This window comes from Anarrhichthys ocellatus, unplaced genomic scaffold, assembly GCF_004355925.1.
Source record: "Anarrhichthys ocellatus isolate YVR2014 unplaced genomic scaffold, GSC_Weel_1.0 scaffold125, whole genome shotgun sequence".
Taxonomy (NCBI): domain Eukaryota; kingdom Metazoa; phylum Chordata; class Actinopteri; order Perciformes; family Anarhichadidae; genus Anarrhichthys; species Anarrhichthys ocellatus.
The window spans coordinates 218,920-231,651 of record NW_022280155.1 but is presented as its reverse complement, the minus strand read 5'-3'; the positions used below and the strand labels follow the sequence as shown (position 1 = coordinate 231,651).

At 41.7% G+C, this 12,732-nt stretch overlaps 1 protein-coding gene across 5 annotated transcripts in view; it reads right to left on the bottom strand.

Annotated features, from left to right (window-relative positions):
* The window catches only part of opn5 (opsin 5), a 43,545-nt gene that overhangs the window by 24,363 nt on the left and 6,450 nt on the right, over positions 1 to 12,732 (bottom strand). For 2 of the 5 annotated variants that reach the window (XM_031877082.1, XM_031877083.1), the window contains exon 1: positions 3,711 to 4,086. In XM_031877082.1, the coding sequence (XP_031732942.1) occupies positions 3,711 to 4,059 (349 nt within the window). In that variant the 5' untranslated portion in view covers positions 4,060 to 4,086. Of the gene's footprint in view, positions 1 to 3,710; positions 4,087 to 4,228; positions 4,278 to 4,594; positions 4,608 to 12,732 lie in introns of those variants that run through there. The other 3 variants (XM_031877087.1, XM_031877086.1, XM_031877085.1) reach the window with 3 other exon arrangements.

The following is a 12,732-nucleotide window of genomic DNA, read 5'->3' as shown; positions in this document are numbered from 1 at the left end:
TGGTGATCACCCGACAACACCAGGTGCAGTGGTTCTGTGACATGGCTAACATGAGCGAGAAGCCTTCCATTTAGAGCGTAGGACCGGAGGGGAGTGTTTAGTGGCTGGATGGAGATTCCGGCTTGGGAAACCAGGCCTGAGTCGATGAAGCTCTCATCCGCTCCTGAATCCACTAAGGCACGTAGGGGAAGGGATTGTTGGTTCCACATGAGGGTAGCCTCAAGCTGCATTCTGGTCTGTGGGACTGAAGAGGGAGTAGTTTGGCTCACCAGTATCCCCACCTCTACTGACGAGCCTCCTCTTTTGGCCGCTGGGGGCAGGAGGCCAGGAAATGACCAGCCTGGCCACAATAAATGCACACTCCTGCTCTGATCCCATGCCCAGCTGCATGGGTTCCTCTGCTGGAGAGCAGGGAACAGGGACAGCAGGAAGGGCCTGGAAACTCGAAGCTGGCCCATGGCTGGTTCTCACGGGAGGGGGAGGGGAAGAGGCTGAGTAAGGGAATGGCATACTAAGAGGGCAGCTAGGTCTCTCTCTCCTAATCTCACGGAAGCGACTCTCTAGTCTGATGGCAAGGGCAATTAGGGCATGAAGAGTCTCCGAGTCATCCCTAATTACTAATTCCTCTCTCACAGGGCTATTAAGCCCTCTGAGAAAGACCCCCTGGAGAGATATGTCGCTCCACCCTGAACCCTGTGCAATAGTCCTAAAGTCTATGGAAAACTCTGCTACACTACGAGAGCCCTGACGTAGGGAAAGTAGGCGTGAAGAAACTTACCGCTAATGGGGTGATCAAAAACCCTACGCATCTCATCAGAAAAGCTCTGGTAGGAGGAGTTAGCTGACGACTGACTGTCCCATACACTGGTAGCCCAGGCTAGTGCCCTCCCGGTAAGTGACCCCATAACAAAAGCAACCTTCGCTCTCTCTGATAAATACCTAGAGGGTTGCTGATCAAACACTAAGGAGCATTGCATTAAAAAGGACTTGCATGTGCCCAGTTCACCAGTGTAATGTTCTGGCGCAGGGACGTGTGGCTCCCAGGGGCAGAAGGCGAGCTGGGTGGGGGTTTGAGGAGGAACTGGAGGAGCTGCAGGAGCTTCCGGGGCAGGAGGGGAAAGGGCAGGGCAGGCAGACTGGGGAACCGGGAGGATGGAAAAACTGCAGGAACAGAGAGACAGGGTTAAAGCGCTGAAACAATACTTGAGGAAAACTCTGAATTAACTTCAAACAGAGCGGCCAAGAACTACTAGCTACCGCGTGAGCTGTAAACAACGATCTGGCAAAGAGTGGATGAAGAACCGGGGTAGATATACTGTTGGGTTGATGAGTTGATGGAGTGCAGCTGGCTTGACTGGGCAGGTGAGGTGAGTTGTAATTAGGAAGCCAGGAGGAGACCAGGTCGAAGCCCTGCCCATAAGATACACACACGGGATAAGCAGGAGGCACGGCCTGGCCGTGACAATGAGCACGCTATCTAAAATCAACAAACTACGGAAAAGGGGGGGAGTGTGTGTGTGCGCATGTAGTGTGTGTCTAGGGGGGAGGGGCGAGAGAACAGCTCAGACAGGCACCAGCCAATTTATTTACTCTGCTTTAGTCCCCCCCCCTGCACAGGAGCAAGACACACCAGATACTATACTATCATTTTGCTTGACTTGTTGGTCATTTCACATCTGTTTTAGGCCATTTTGAGTCCCTTTGTAGTTGTTTGCATTGCATTGTAGTCATTTTGTACGTCTTTGTGGATGTTTTACATCTGTTTGTTTCCAACAAGAAATTTCACTTCATCGAGAGGTACTGGTTCAGGGGTCTTGAGACTGTACCCAGTAGGCCAATTCAGCAAACCATCCATGACACCAACAAGCCAGCTATCCACTACCTTCTGACTCCAAATCCTGTTCGTTGACTTATTACAACCAGAAATATCAAAGGGAGAGCAACAATGGCATGAGACGTATGAAAAATGTCTATTTGACTGGCTGGATAGAAGCAAAACTCCTTGAAAACGCTTTGGGAAGGATCCCGGAGCTCCTTGTTTGTCCAGATGGTTAAAGGGAACTAGTACCAAGTAAACATCCGGAGAGGCTTCGAGGCAACAAACATGGTTTTCATGACAAATTTGAGAGTACCTGGGGCCCAATTATTGGACATTTTTGAGGCCTTTGTAAACTTGGCCCCTCTTTTTCAATAACTGTTTTTTCCAAATGTTTTTGTCATGAATACTTTCACACAGAACGCAAATATTACACAGCAAAAAAGTAACAATCATTTATTGGAGTGAGGTTGATTTTTCTGAGCATTTGCAACACGAAAAAAAAGGCATCAACCACGTGCGGAAGGGACAAATTCAAAACGTAAACAATATTTTACAACAACTCGGAGGCGCCTTAGTTTGAACCAGAACGACAAACTTTATTACTACTTTCTACCTTGACAATGGCAGCACTGACCAGCTCCGCTCCTTCTGTTCTTACCTTTCACAATATAAGCCATAGACATGAACAACTGTTTACCAGAGGCAACTCAAATTCACTCAGGGCATTTTGCTTAAAGGAAACTCAATAAAGTAGCTTACAGTAGCTTAGGCTATACAACAGTTTAGCTCAGACGGACTGCCAGACAATGCTCTGGATGAATAGGATCCTGGTAGTTGCTCCTCTGCCTGTGCAAATCTATTCAAATCTTGTATTGACAAAGTGCTGCAACTTTGATGCAAAATAGTCACAGGCCGGTATTTATGCATTTTACGTGGTGTTTATTGGTCACGACCTTCACACTACCGTTTGTTAGCTGAAGCCCTTACTGCATGATACCCAGTTTTGCTATTCTTAGCCATATGCTTTTTTTATGACATAGGCTGAGACATTGTTATATTTATCTCTGTCTATTTTTTTCAACTGTCTCTAGGCAAGAAAATAGAAGGAAAACAAAACACATGAGGTGAAATAAAGCTGAGTCAGAGAAAACCCAATTTCCAATCCCCTCTAACCGCATTTACAAATATAATGCGTTCTTCCCCATTCTCGTTTAAAAAAGCCTTAATAAAATGTCATGATTTATTAATGGTAGAAAGGGAATGAGGCAACTTTACGTTCTGAACTTATACTGTGTGGTCTCAACAATGACCCCCTTAGAACACCTCCAGAAGGAATTGTCAGTAATTTGAATTGCTGTTATTACTAAAATGTGCTCATAACTTAATTTCTGCTATGGAATGCATCATTTGTCTGCACGAATTAACTAAAAGTAATGTTGCAGATAATAGTGATATGCAACTGTACGTACTGTATATGTATCGCCATCCAAAATAAAATTAGAACCGAAACTGAATCCACTTTTTTCTGCCATTTTGTCAAATTTTCCAAATCCTTGTTAATTTTATTCATTTTCTAACAGATCTAGATTTTCCATTTTGTACAAGTAAGATCACTAAGATCACTCGAATGCCAAGCCCTGAAATGAAACATTGAACTGCTTCTCAATGGCCTGTTGATATTATAGATTTCAAAGAACAAAGAGCCACTTCAAACAGTTATCGCATGTCTCAGATTGTTCTTTTCATCTTACCTTTATCCTTATTGCCTCGCAGTGAGATGTTCATGTTCCAACACATTATCATTAAGCCTGATTGCAGCAACACTCAACGTCACTTTTATTGAAATAAAAACATTTATCAAGAGAAAAGCAATCTTTGAGATCAGACTGACCTATGATGCAGATGTAAAAGGCGGCAATGATATCCGCCTTTCTGGACAGTTTCGAAGCGAAAGGGTCACCATGGAGGAGATAATGGGGGATGTATGAAGGGTGCAGCCACGTCTCGTTCTCCATCAGTGGGGGATGTCCTGTGGAGTGGAGGAAAAGGGTCAGACAATGGGGCTGCTCCCTCAAATATAAAAACCTTCCACACACACATACATACACAGGTATCAGGTAAACAGTTTCCAAACTTTTTTTGATTGGGGTGTCCAAAGTGGGACACTGATGTACGTGTGCCTGCACACACACACAAACACACACACACACACACACACACACATACACAAACACACACATTGGAATGGCATTTATTTACCATTTCTGTCCCCACAACACATAACTCTGTTACAATATCTTATGGTTTCTGACATTTATGTGTTTAATATTGTAATTTAAAAAGATACATAGACTTCCCAATCACAACACAACAGAGTACAAATACAAATATAACATAAATCTTCCATACTTTCTGTTGTTCCTCAAAAAGAAATTGCACCTCCAGAAGTAGGCTTTGGCTAAATAGAAATGAAAACAAAGAACATTTAATAATACCGTCACAGTGTCAAGGTCTGGCTGGCAGATAGTCAATCATAGTTGAGGATAATGGGGCGGCCAATTCGATTTCAGGGGTGACCCGTGCTGCACATCCCCCTGAAACCTTCCACCATAAATTACAAGTAGATGGCCGCAATAACACTAAATCATATTTTTTTTAGGGTGATGAAGACATTAAATATGACAGCAAACATTCAAGGCTTCATTTGAAAATCTCAATCAAAGAAAAAAAAGTAACATTCAATCCAGGGCAAAGTGAAAGTGAAGCCAAAAATACCTAGATCGCCCCCTGGTGGCTGGCTGCAAAACAGTGCAGAAACCATGTTAGCCGATGGGGACATGGCCAAACTAAAATAAATCAAAGTACACGTCAAATACACAGTTTTTCTCTCTTGCTACCAAGCTACGACCGTGTGTGGCTCGTGATTGGTTCCACGGGGTGTATGGGTATAACCTCAAATGAGCAAGATATTAGGTCCCGTAAGGACGCATCGTCCACCTGTATCGACAGTCGATGGTGAGGACATGTTCTCGGGGTTAGGTCAGTGTCAGTTATGCTGGTTCAAGAATACCAAAAAGGAACTTATCATAGGTTGTTTTTCACACAAGACATTTTGACTTGTCACAGTAGGATATAATAACAAAATTGATGATGGCTGAATTCCATTTAACTACTTCAGTTTCAGGGTCCTGGTATTGTGAATGTTGGCCATGGACTGTAAAGTGGACGTAGTCGCCGTGATGTCCCCCATTGGTTTTGAAGCCTTGAGTTTGGCATTTTGGCCATCGCCATCTTGTTTTTTGCAACCAAAAATTAAATAAAATAGTGGGGATAAGAAAACAGCTACAACCGATATTTTGGTGACCAAAATTTTACAATGAACTTTTATGAACTGAAACACATTGTAAAAGGTTTTAAGTTGGAAGAAAAATTCACGGACAACTCCCAGACCAGACAACGAGATGGTAGTGACCAGTCAATCACAAAGTAGCTCCGCCCTAAATCATACCCTGCTTTACATTCTATTTAACTCTAAATGGACCATAAATTTACTAAATGAACATCACGCTGTGTTGAAGAAGACTTGAAACTAGAGATTGAGAACATAAACTCATGTTTACAATGTTTACTGAGGTAATAAATGAAGTGAGAAGTAGATCTTCTCATGGACTTCTATATAACCGGACTTCTTTTAGCAAACAGAAGAGTCAATTCGAAAATATGCAAGTTTAAGGCACTTTCACAGTTGCTTCACTTTTCAGCCTTATCAAGGTGAATAAATGTGAGATGTGGGTTTCAGCCTGTCTACTGCTTGTATTTACTGCAGCATATGGATAATTGACTCAGTAGAACTTTAACATTGTTGTTTCTCTAGGTAACAGGACCTAGCTGGCTAAATCTGGTAGTTGTTGTTGCATTCGCTCGCTTAAGAGGCAGGAGGCATGTGACTGGCCGAAAGGTGAGAGGGCGGAGACAAACACCACTGTCATGACAAGTGACATTATGAATTAGAAAGTGACATGAAATAAAAGTGTCATTTGGGAAAATGCCATAAGAAATAAGAACAGACTTCTGAAAAAACATATTTTGAAATAAAATGTTCTATACTATACAATTCTAATTATGAACTCATTCATTTATATGCTATATTTAGATAATATCATATGTGCATTCCACTACAGCTTGGATTTGATTACAGGTCAGTTCAGGTCAAGTCTTTTTGTTGCTGAATTAATTAAAAGACACTTTTGGGTCAGTTGCACTACTGAGCTCTGTTTTGGAAGTACTGCCCACAGCACAGAACCCCTGATTGTCAGAGGGCATTTTGCCCACTGACTTTGGCTTTTGCCTGGGTTTCATAACAGTCAATCTCTTCTTTAAATAAAGACTAACCTAAAAAGTAAAAAGCATACATTCCGATTTCCCCCCCCCCACATTCAAGAAGGGAGGAAGATGAGGTATTGCATAATACAGGCAAACATGGATATACCACCAGGGGAAAAGTCCTTTTACTAACTGGACTTTTACTTTTGAAGGTATATAAATGCAGGCTCAAACTTTTGCAAAACCTACACTTGTGCTGTGTGCGTGGGTGGCAATTTCGCTCGCCTACCCAGATCAAATGGCAGTGCTAATTACTCCAAGTGTAATTAGCACTCCAAGTACCCATGCTGTGATCCAAGGCATTAGAACATGGCTCTAAATATATGACAAGGTATGAGATGATTAAAAATATTGTTGTCCTGGAGCATTAAATGTAAGGCTGTATGCTGCCTTTTAAAAATGCAAGTGTTTTTTTAATAACGCTAGCTTGTCCTAAAACGTTGGCTTGTCTGACAATAATGTCAGATGTAATACAACGTTAGCTGGCAACGTAGCTAAATATGGTAACTTCTGTTTATCGGTTGCAAAAAAAAACCAAGATGGTGATGGCCGTAATCCAAGATGGCGAACTCGCCAAACTTGAGGCTTCAAAACGGCAGTACACAAACCGATGGGTGACTGCACCATTGCATTTGTTGCATAAAACATTGGGCGTTTTCAGATTCAGCCCAAAGACTTAAATTGGTACTTAGGTGCCTTTCCAAAACTAAAATCTTCAGATCCACAGATCAACTGCACAACTCGCAATGATAGCAACCGGGTACCCAAACTAAATCACATGCATGAAAAGTTCTACTCTTGCCGACATGCGGTTGTTGGCCAATGAGGTTTTTGAGCTGCTTTTACCACATGTGGACTAACGGGGTCAGGAGGAGTCATGTCGTGTCCCTGTTATGGCTTATATATGCCGGGGGCATTTTTTTTGGTCAATATATGTTGTCAATCTTTTTGCTTTCGTCCTGAATACTCTCACACAGAACACAAACATATGGAGCGTGACGTCATTTTTTGTTTGTTTTCCAAACAAGGTCGATTTTTTTTTTAGCTTTCGCAACATGAAAAAGTGCATGAACCAATCGTGTTTTAAAGAACGGAAATAGTCAAAATGTACACTATAGTGTACAACCAAACCAAAGCTCTATGGTCCAAACCAAGACGGAAAAAAATGGAATTACTCCTGTATACCGGATCCACTCCTTCTGATCTCAGTTTTCAAATGAAAAGCCCTACACATAAAGACTGCATAACTGTTTACCAGAGGGAAATCAATTCAGGAACTCCATAAAATAGCTTAAAGTAGCTTAGGCTATACAACAGTTTACCTCAGACAGACTGCCAGACGCTGCTCTGGGTCAATAGGATCCTGGTAGTTGGTCCTTTGCCCGCTAAAGTCTTTTTATCGGAAAAGTGTTGCAACTGTCGTAAATTTGCATTGCTGCCGGTGTGAATAGTTTTAAGCAACTGCTTTAGATGGCGGCACCTAATAAAATCAAGTGCACGCTATATCTAGATTATTTTAACTTCTTTACCTTACCGTCAGACAGCCTTTTCTGCCGTTATCTATGCTCTCTTTACTAAACCATATTCCTTTCTGTTATTGTCCAAAGTCACACAATACCATAAACTAACTAACCCATTGAGGCAGTGACAGACCAGCTACTCTCATGATCTGCAAGTTAAAGTTGCTGTTTTTTTGTCAATGGAGTCCTTTAGCTTTGAAGAGAGTCTGGATAAGTTTCACTTTCAATTCCGATCCCAATCAGAAAGGGCTGTCAGAAGGCAAGGTAAAGAGGTGAAAGCATTCTAAATATAGCATACACATAAACTGATATTGATTATTGTAGGTGTCAAAGATAGCAGTACTTTACTTTGCTACATTACTCCTGCTTGCTTCTCCAGATTCCATCTACTGTAGGCTCCTCATACAATCACACTTCATCACAGGAGGTCATGTGACCTGTAAGATAACAAGGAAAGATTCACCTCTTTGCCACCAGGGACATGGCCGCTAATTGGTTATTAAGCAAGGGGACATTCATCAGGTCTCATTACCCTTGTGTTACTGTCTCATGCAACAGTGCATTGGCAATTGTTCCACGAGGAGTATATTATTTAACAAAGTTATTTTAGTAAATATTTTAAAGGTTTGTACATATCAAGCTTTATTTCAATGTGACTTTTAGGTTGTATGGAGATAGTGTCATCTCATAACCAAGAAGGAGCTTATGAAGGCAAATCACTGTCTAAATCAGAGAGTGCAAATGAGATCCACGCGCGTGTAGAGGTCCTGCATATCTCTGCTCGCACGAGCAAAATTGCAGCCTGCAAGGAGAAAACCATGCTTTGAAACTAGCATATTATCACTGTATGAAGTTATCATGGCAACCGTGTTTTCAAACGATTTCTTATTTAAACGCATACTCAAAGCAACACTTTTCAGAAGCGGAGGTTGCCGTCTGGCAAATCTATTTGAGCATTTATTGAAAAAGTCGTGCAACTGTCACAAATTCGCATTGCCGCTGGCATGAATAGTTTTGATGCAAAATATTCGCAGGAGAGAACTGCACACCGTTTGGTGCTGTGCAAACAGTGTACACTCTATCAAGCCTCTATAACCCAAGGCTTGAAATGTACTTTAGTAATCCATCACAGTGAACAGCGTGTGTCCAATTTCTGTCAAACAAATACTATTATTGCAGCCAGGAGAGCACCGTTAGTGCCTGTAGAAAAGCATCCATCTTTCTTTTCTTTTCTTCTAAATTACCTCTTACAAAGGGAAAATGATGACAAAGGGCCGTTTCTTTTTCATTGCATTCTGGCACTACTTTGCAGTACCATCCGAAAGAGACAAACCGCCTGATTCAGCAATTACCTTCCAAGAGAACTCAAAATTGACTTCTCTATACGCTTCGACTTTTCAACTCAGATTTTACAATGAAGCTGCTATCACAGTATTGATGAGGCTCATGAGGCTTTCAAAGCGCTCGGTCTCTGTCTTGCATCACCAGAGCTGGTAACAGGTGCAGGTGGATTAATGATCGATCATTGCTCTGCCAGATTTGATCGTGGGCCTCTCTGGACAGCTGCGACACATCTTCGGAAGCGTTCATCCGCTCTGCTCCGCTAAATACCCACGCCTGTTATGTTTAATGCAAAGCATCGCAAAGAGCAGATCAAGCCAGGCAATATAAATAACGGGCACTTTGTGACGTGTAGATTGAAAAATAATTATGAGGATTGATGTATTTTTTTATGACTAAAGCGAAGCCACAAATCTTCGATCCATATTGTTCATAACTCGTTGTTTTTAATAGTATTGACTTTGTCTGTCGGCTAAAGCACAACAAAGTAGGATATCACAACAACAAAAAACACGTTGTCCACAGTGAACTTTGATGTAATGTACTGTGTCAGTGTACAATAGGCTGCTTTACGTAAAACATGGCAGAACTTCCATCCAATAAAATCCTAATTTAATTGTTATATCTGGTTGGCAAAAGAAGAGTTAGGTTTTAGGCTGTACTATATTAGAGTACAGTGGTTCTCAACCTTTTTTCAGTGATGTACCCCCTGTGAAATAGATACACAGCGCCGTTTCATTTATTGACTGTCAACACTGAAGATTGCATTGTTCTGAGTGCTTTTGTATTTACATTTTAGTGAGGTGCTTCTGCTTCACTGAGGATCTTTGTCAGTCTTGGTGGCAGGGAGGCAACTGCTGTGATCAAGCTCTTCTCCAGACTTCAGATCGTAGTTCCAACAGCCGGTTGAGTATTCTCCCGAGAGAGAGAGAGAGAGAGAGAGAGAGAGAGAGAGAGAGAGAGAGAGAACTTCTGTGTGCAGCAGCAGTTGTGTGTGTTCAGCTATCCATGTTTTCACAGAGGCGGCGAAACAGGCGTGCATTACGTGGCCTTGACTTTATGAAGTTGATCACTTTGATGCTGTCATTCAAAACGTCATGTAACACAGCAACAAGTTGTGCGTTTCCACTGACATCTGTGGATTCATCCAGCTGGAGTGAAAAAGAGTCGCTAAGTTTTCCCACAACTTGCTTGACAATGTCTGTTCCCATTTGATCTACTCTGCAGCTCACAGAGTCATTTGACAAAGGCACAGTCTTTAACTTCTCCGCTGCGTTTGTGTCCAGCATGGTCTCAGCCAGCACAACAGCGGCTGGAAGGAGCAGGTCTTCGGCTATAGTGGATGGTTTCTTGGCTTTGGCTATGAGCAAAGACATCGCACAAGAGGCCTCCAGGGCTTTGGTTGATGTCGTGGAGGCGTTCCGCATCGTGTCTTGAGATGACCAACATGACTTGCATGTTTTGTCTTGAGATGCCCCTGAAGATGTGCTGGCTTCATGCTACTGTTGGCTAATCTCTCCCCACAGAACAAACACAAAGCTTTGGGTGAGTTGCAACTCGTGGACGTAAATCCCATTTAAACATATTCTTCTGAGTACTGCTGGAATACTGCCGGCTCTGGTTTCGCCTTCTTTGACATTTGTCCCTCCGTGTTTTCAGCAGTATTGCTGCTACGCTTCAACCACGACTCCATTCTTTGAGTTTTCAAGGAGGCAGTGATTGACGGGTGATGACAGGTGGCGTGCGCCAGGTGGGGTCAAACCATCCTGGTATGGGGGAGACCCTGGGTTTTTAGGATAATGAAATTGAATAGCCTACTGAATATAAAATACAGTTTATGAACTTACACTTGTATTTTATTGAATATTTATTAAATAACTATATAAATAACGATTTTTGAATGGAAGCTAATTTTAAATATATATTTTTTAAATCTCACGTACCCCCTGGAGTGCCTTCACGTACCCCCAGGGGTACGCGTACCCCCATTTGAGAACCACTGTTATAGTACATAACAGAGTTCACAGAGTCAATAATGAAAGAGAATTACATCATCTTTATTTTCCAGTAGGAAAAATTATTGAATGGTTGAGTTCTGCCTTTTTTTTTTTTAATTTAATCTCAATAATCTTAAAAGACATAATACGATCCCAATTTACAATAAAAGAGATCAGCAGTTTTAATGTTTTCCTGTGTTTTTCCCTCTCTCTCTCACATACACACAAAGTAAAGAAGCCCCTCAAAGAAAATCTTGCTGAGGCCCCCCTGTTGTCTACCTGGGGGGGTCCTCGGCATTAATCCTGCTATTTAAGGATCCTCCACTATACCTTAGTGTATATTGGAAAAACAACACCTACTTAAATGCATTGATGTCAATTGATCCCTTGCTAAACCCCTTTTTCCTAGCGGCAATTGATCAATAACAGCTTAGCAACTCGGGGTGGGAATCTCGAGGCAATAGATCTCGATGCATCAAAATGTTTCTATACATAACTTATTTTTGCTAACTGTGACCATCTATTGTACTATAACTATTTTTGAAACACTGCATATTTGAAATGATTATTACGGTGATTCCATGACTCCATGGCTTTGGTTTTGTCGTAGAGTTAGAATAGTATCGCTGTGTCCGTAAAAACGTTGAGATGAATGTTCTATCTCGGTTCCAAAGTGTCGAACATAGCGCAGAAACTATGGTTCTCAATGACTGGGTAGGGGCGCAAATCCTTGGCAAAATAAGTTGCAATCTACTTTGTGATTTGCTCCGCCCTTTCCGAGTTGGAATGAAGAAGAAGAAGAGAAGCGCTTCCATATGTTAGCTATAAAGTCAGGGGGTGCCGGTGGGATTGTATCCATATTCGGCTGCTTAAGCTCTTCTGCCCTCACCAAAACTCTGCTAGTATTTAGCCTAGCTTAGCACTCATCAAACATCTAAAGGGGAACCATTCCTCTGGTTTCTGTGTGTCCTACATCAAAGAGTGTATAGTATAATTTGAATGAATAATTCATGTCATATGCATTGAATGTGTTCTGTCCATCCTGATAGAGGGATCCCTCCCCTGTTGCTCTCTCTAAGATTTCTTCCTGTTTTTCTCCCCATTAAAGGGCTTTTATGGGGGAGTTTTTCCTGTCCCGATGTGAGGGTCCCGGGACAGAGGATGTCTTATGTGTACAGATTGTGAAGCCCTCTGAGGCAAATTTGTTATTTTGGGCTATACCAAATAAATAGAATAATTCATATTCAATAGGTTGAGAGCTGAACTGAGCGAAGCAGTGCCAAACACAAAGACACGAAACACATTAGAAGGGTCATCATGAAATAGACAAAGAGCTAAAGACAAAGAAAGAAAGCGGGATGAATTCATGAGAACATCTTTATACCGTTGGTATTCAACATGTATGTGAACCGCGGATTAAAAACACAATTTAACATCATAGTGTGATCGTTATATGGATCGTTATCTGTACTTTCACTGAGTTTGATAAACCTGGTCAAACTGTGAATGTGTCTTTTAACGCAATTAAAGAACAGTGATAAGATATTGTGATGAAAAGCATAAAGGTGATGCTGAATTGCTTTTTTTTTTTTTTTTGCAGGTGAGACGAATAAGTATGCAGGAGATTTATAACACCTCAGCTGGAAGCTCACACATGCGAGGTAAAAAAAAA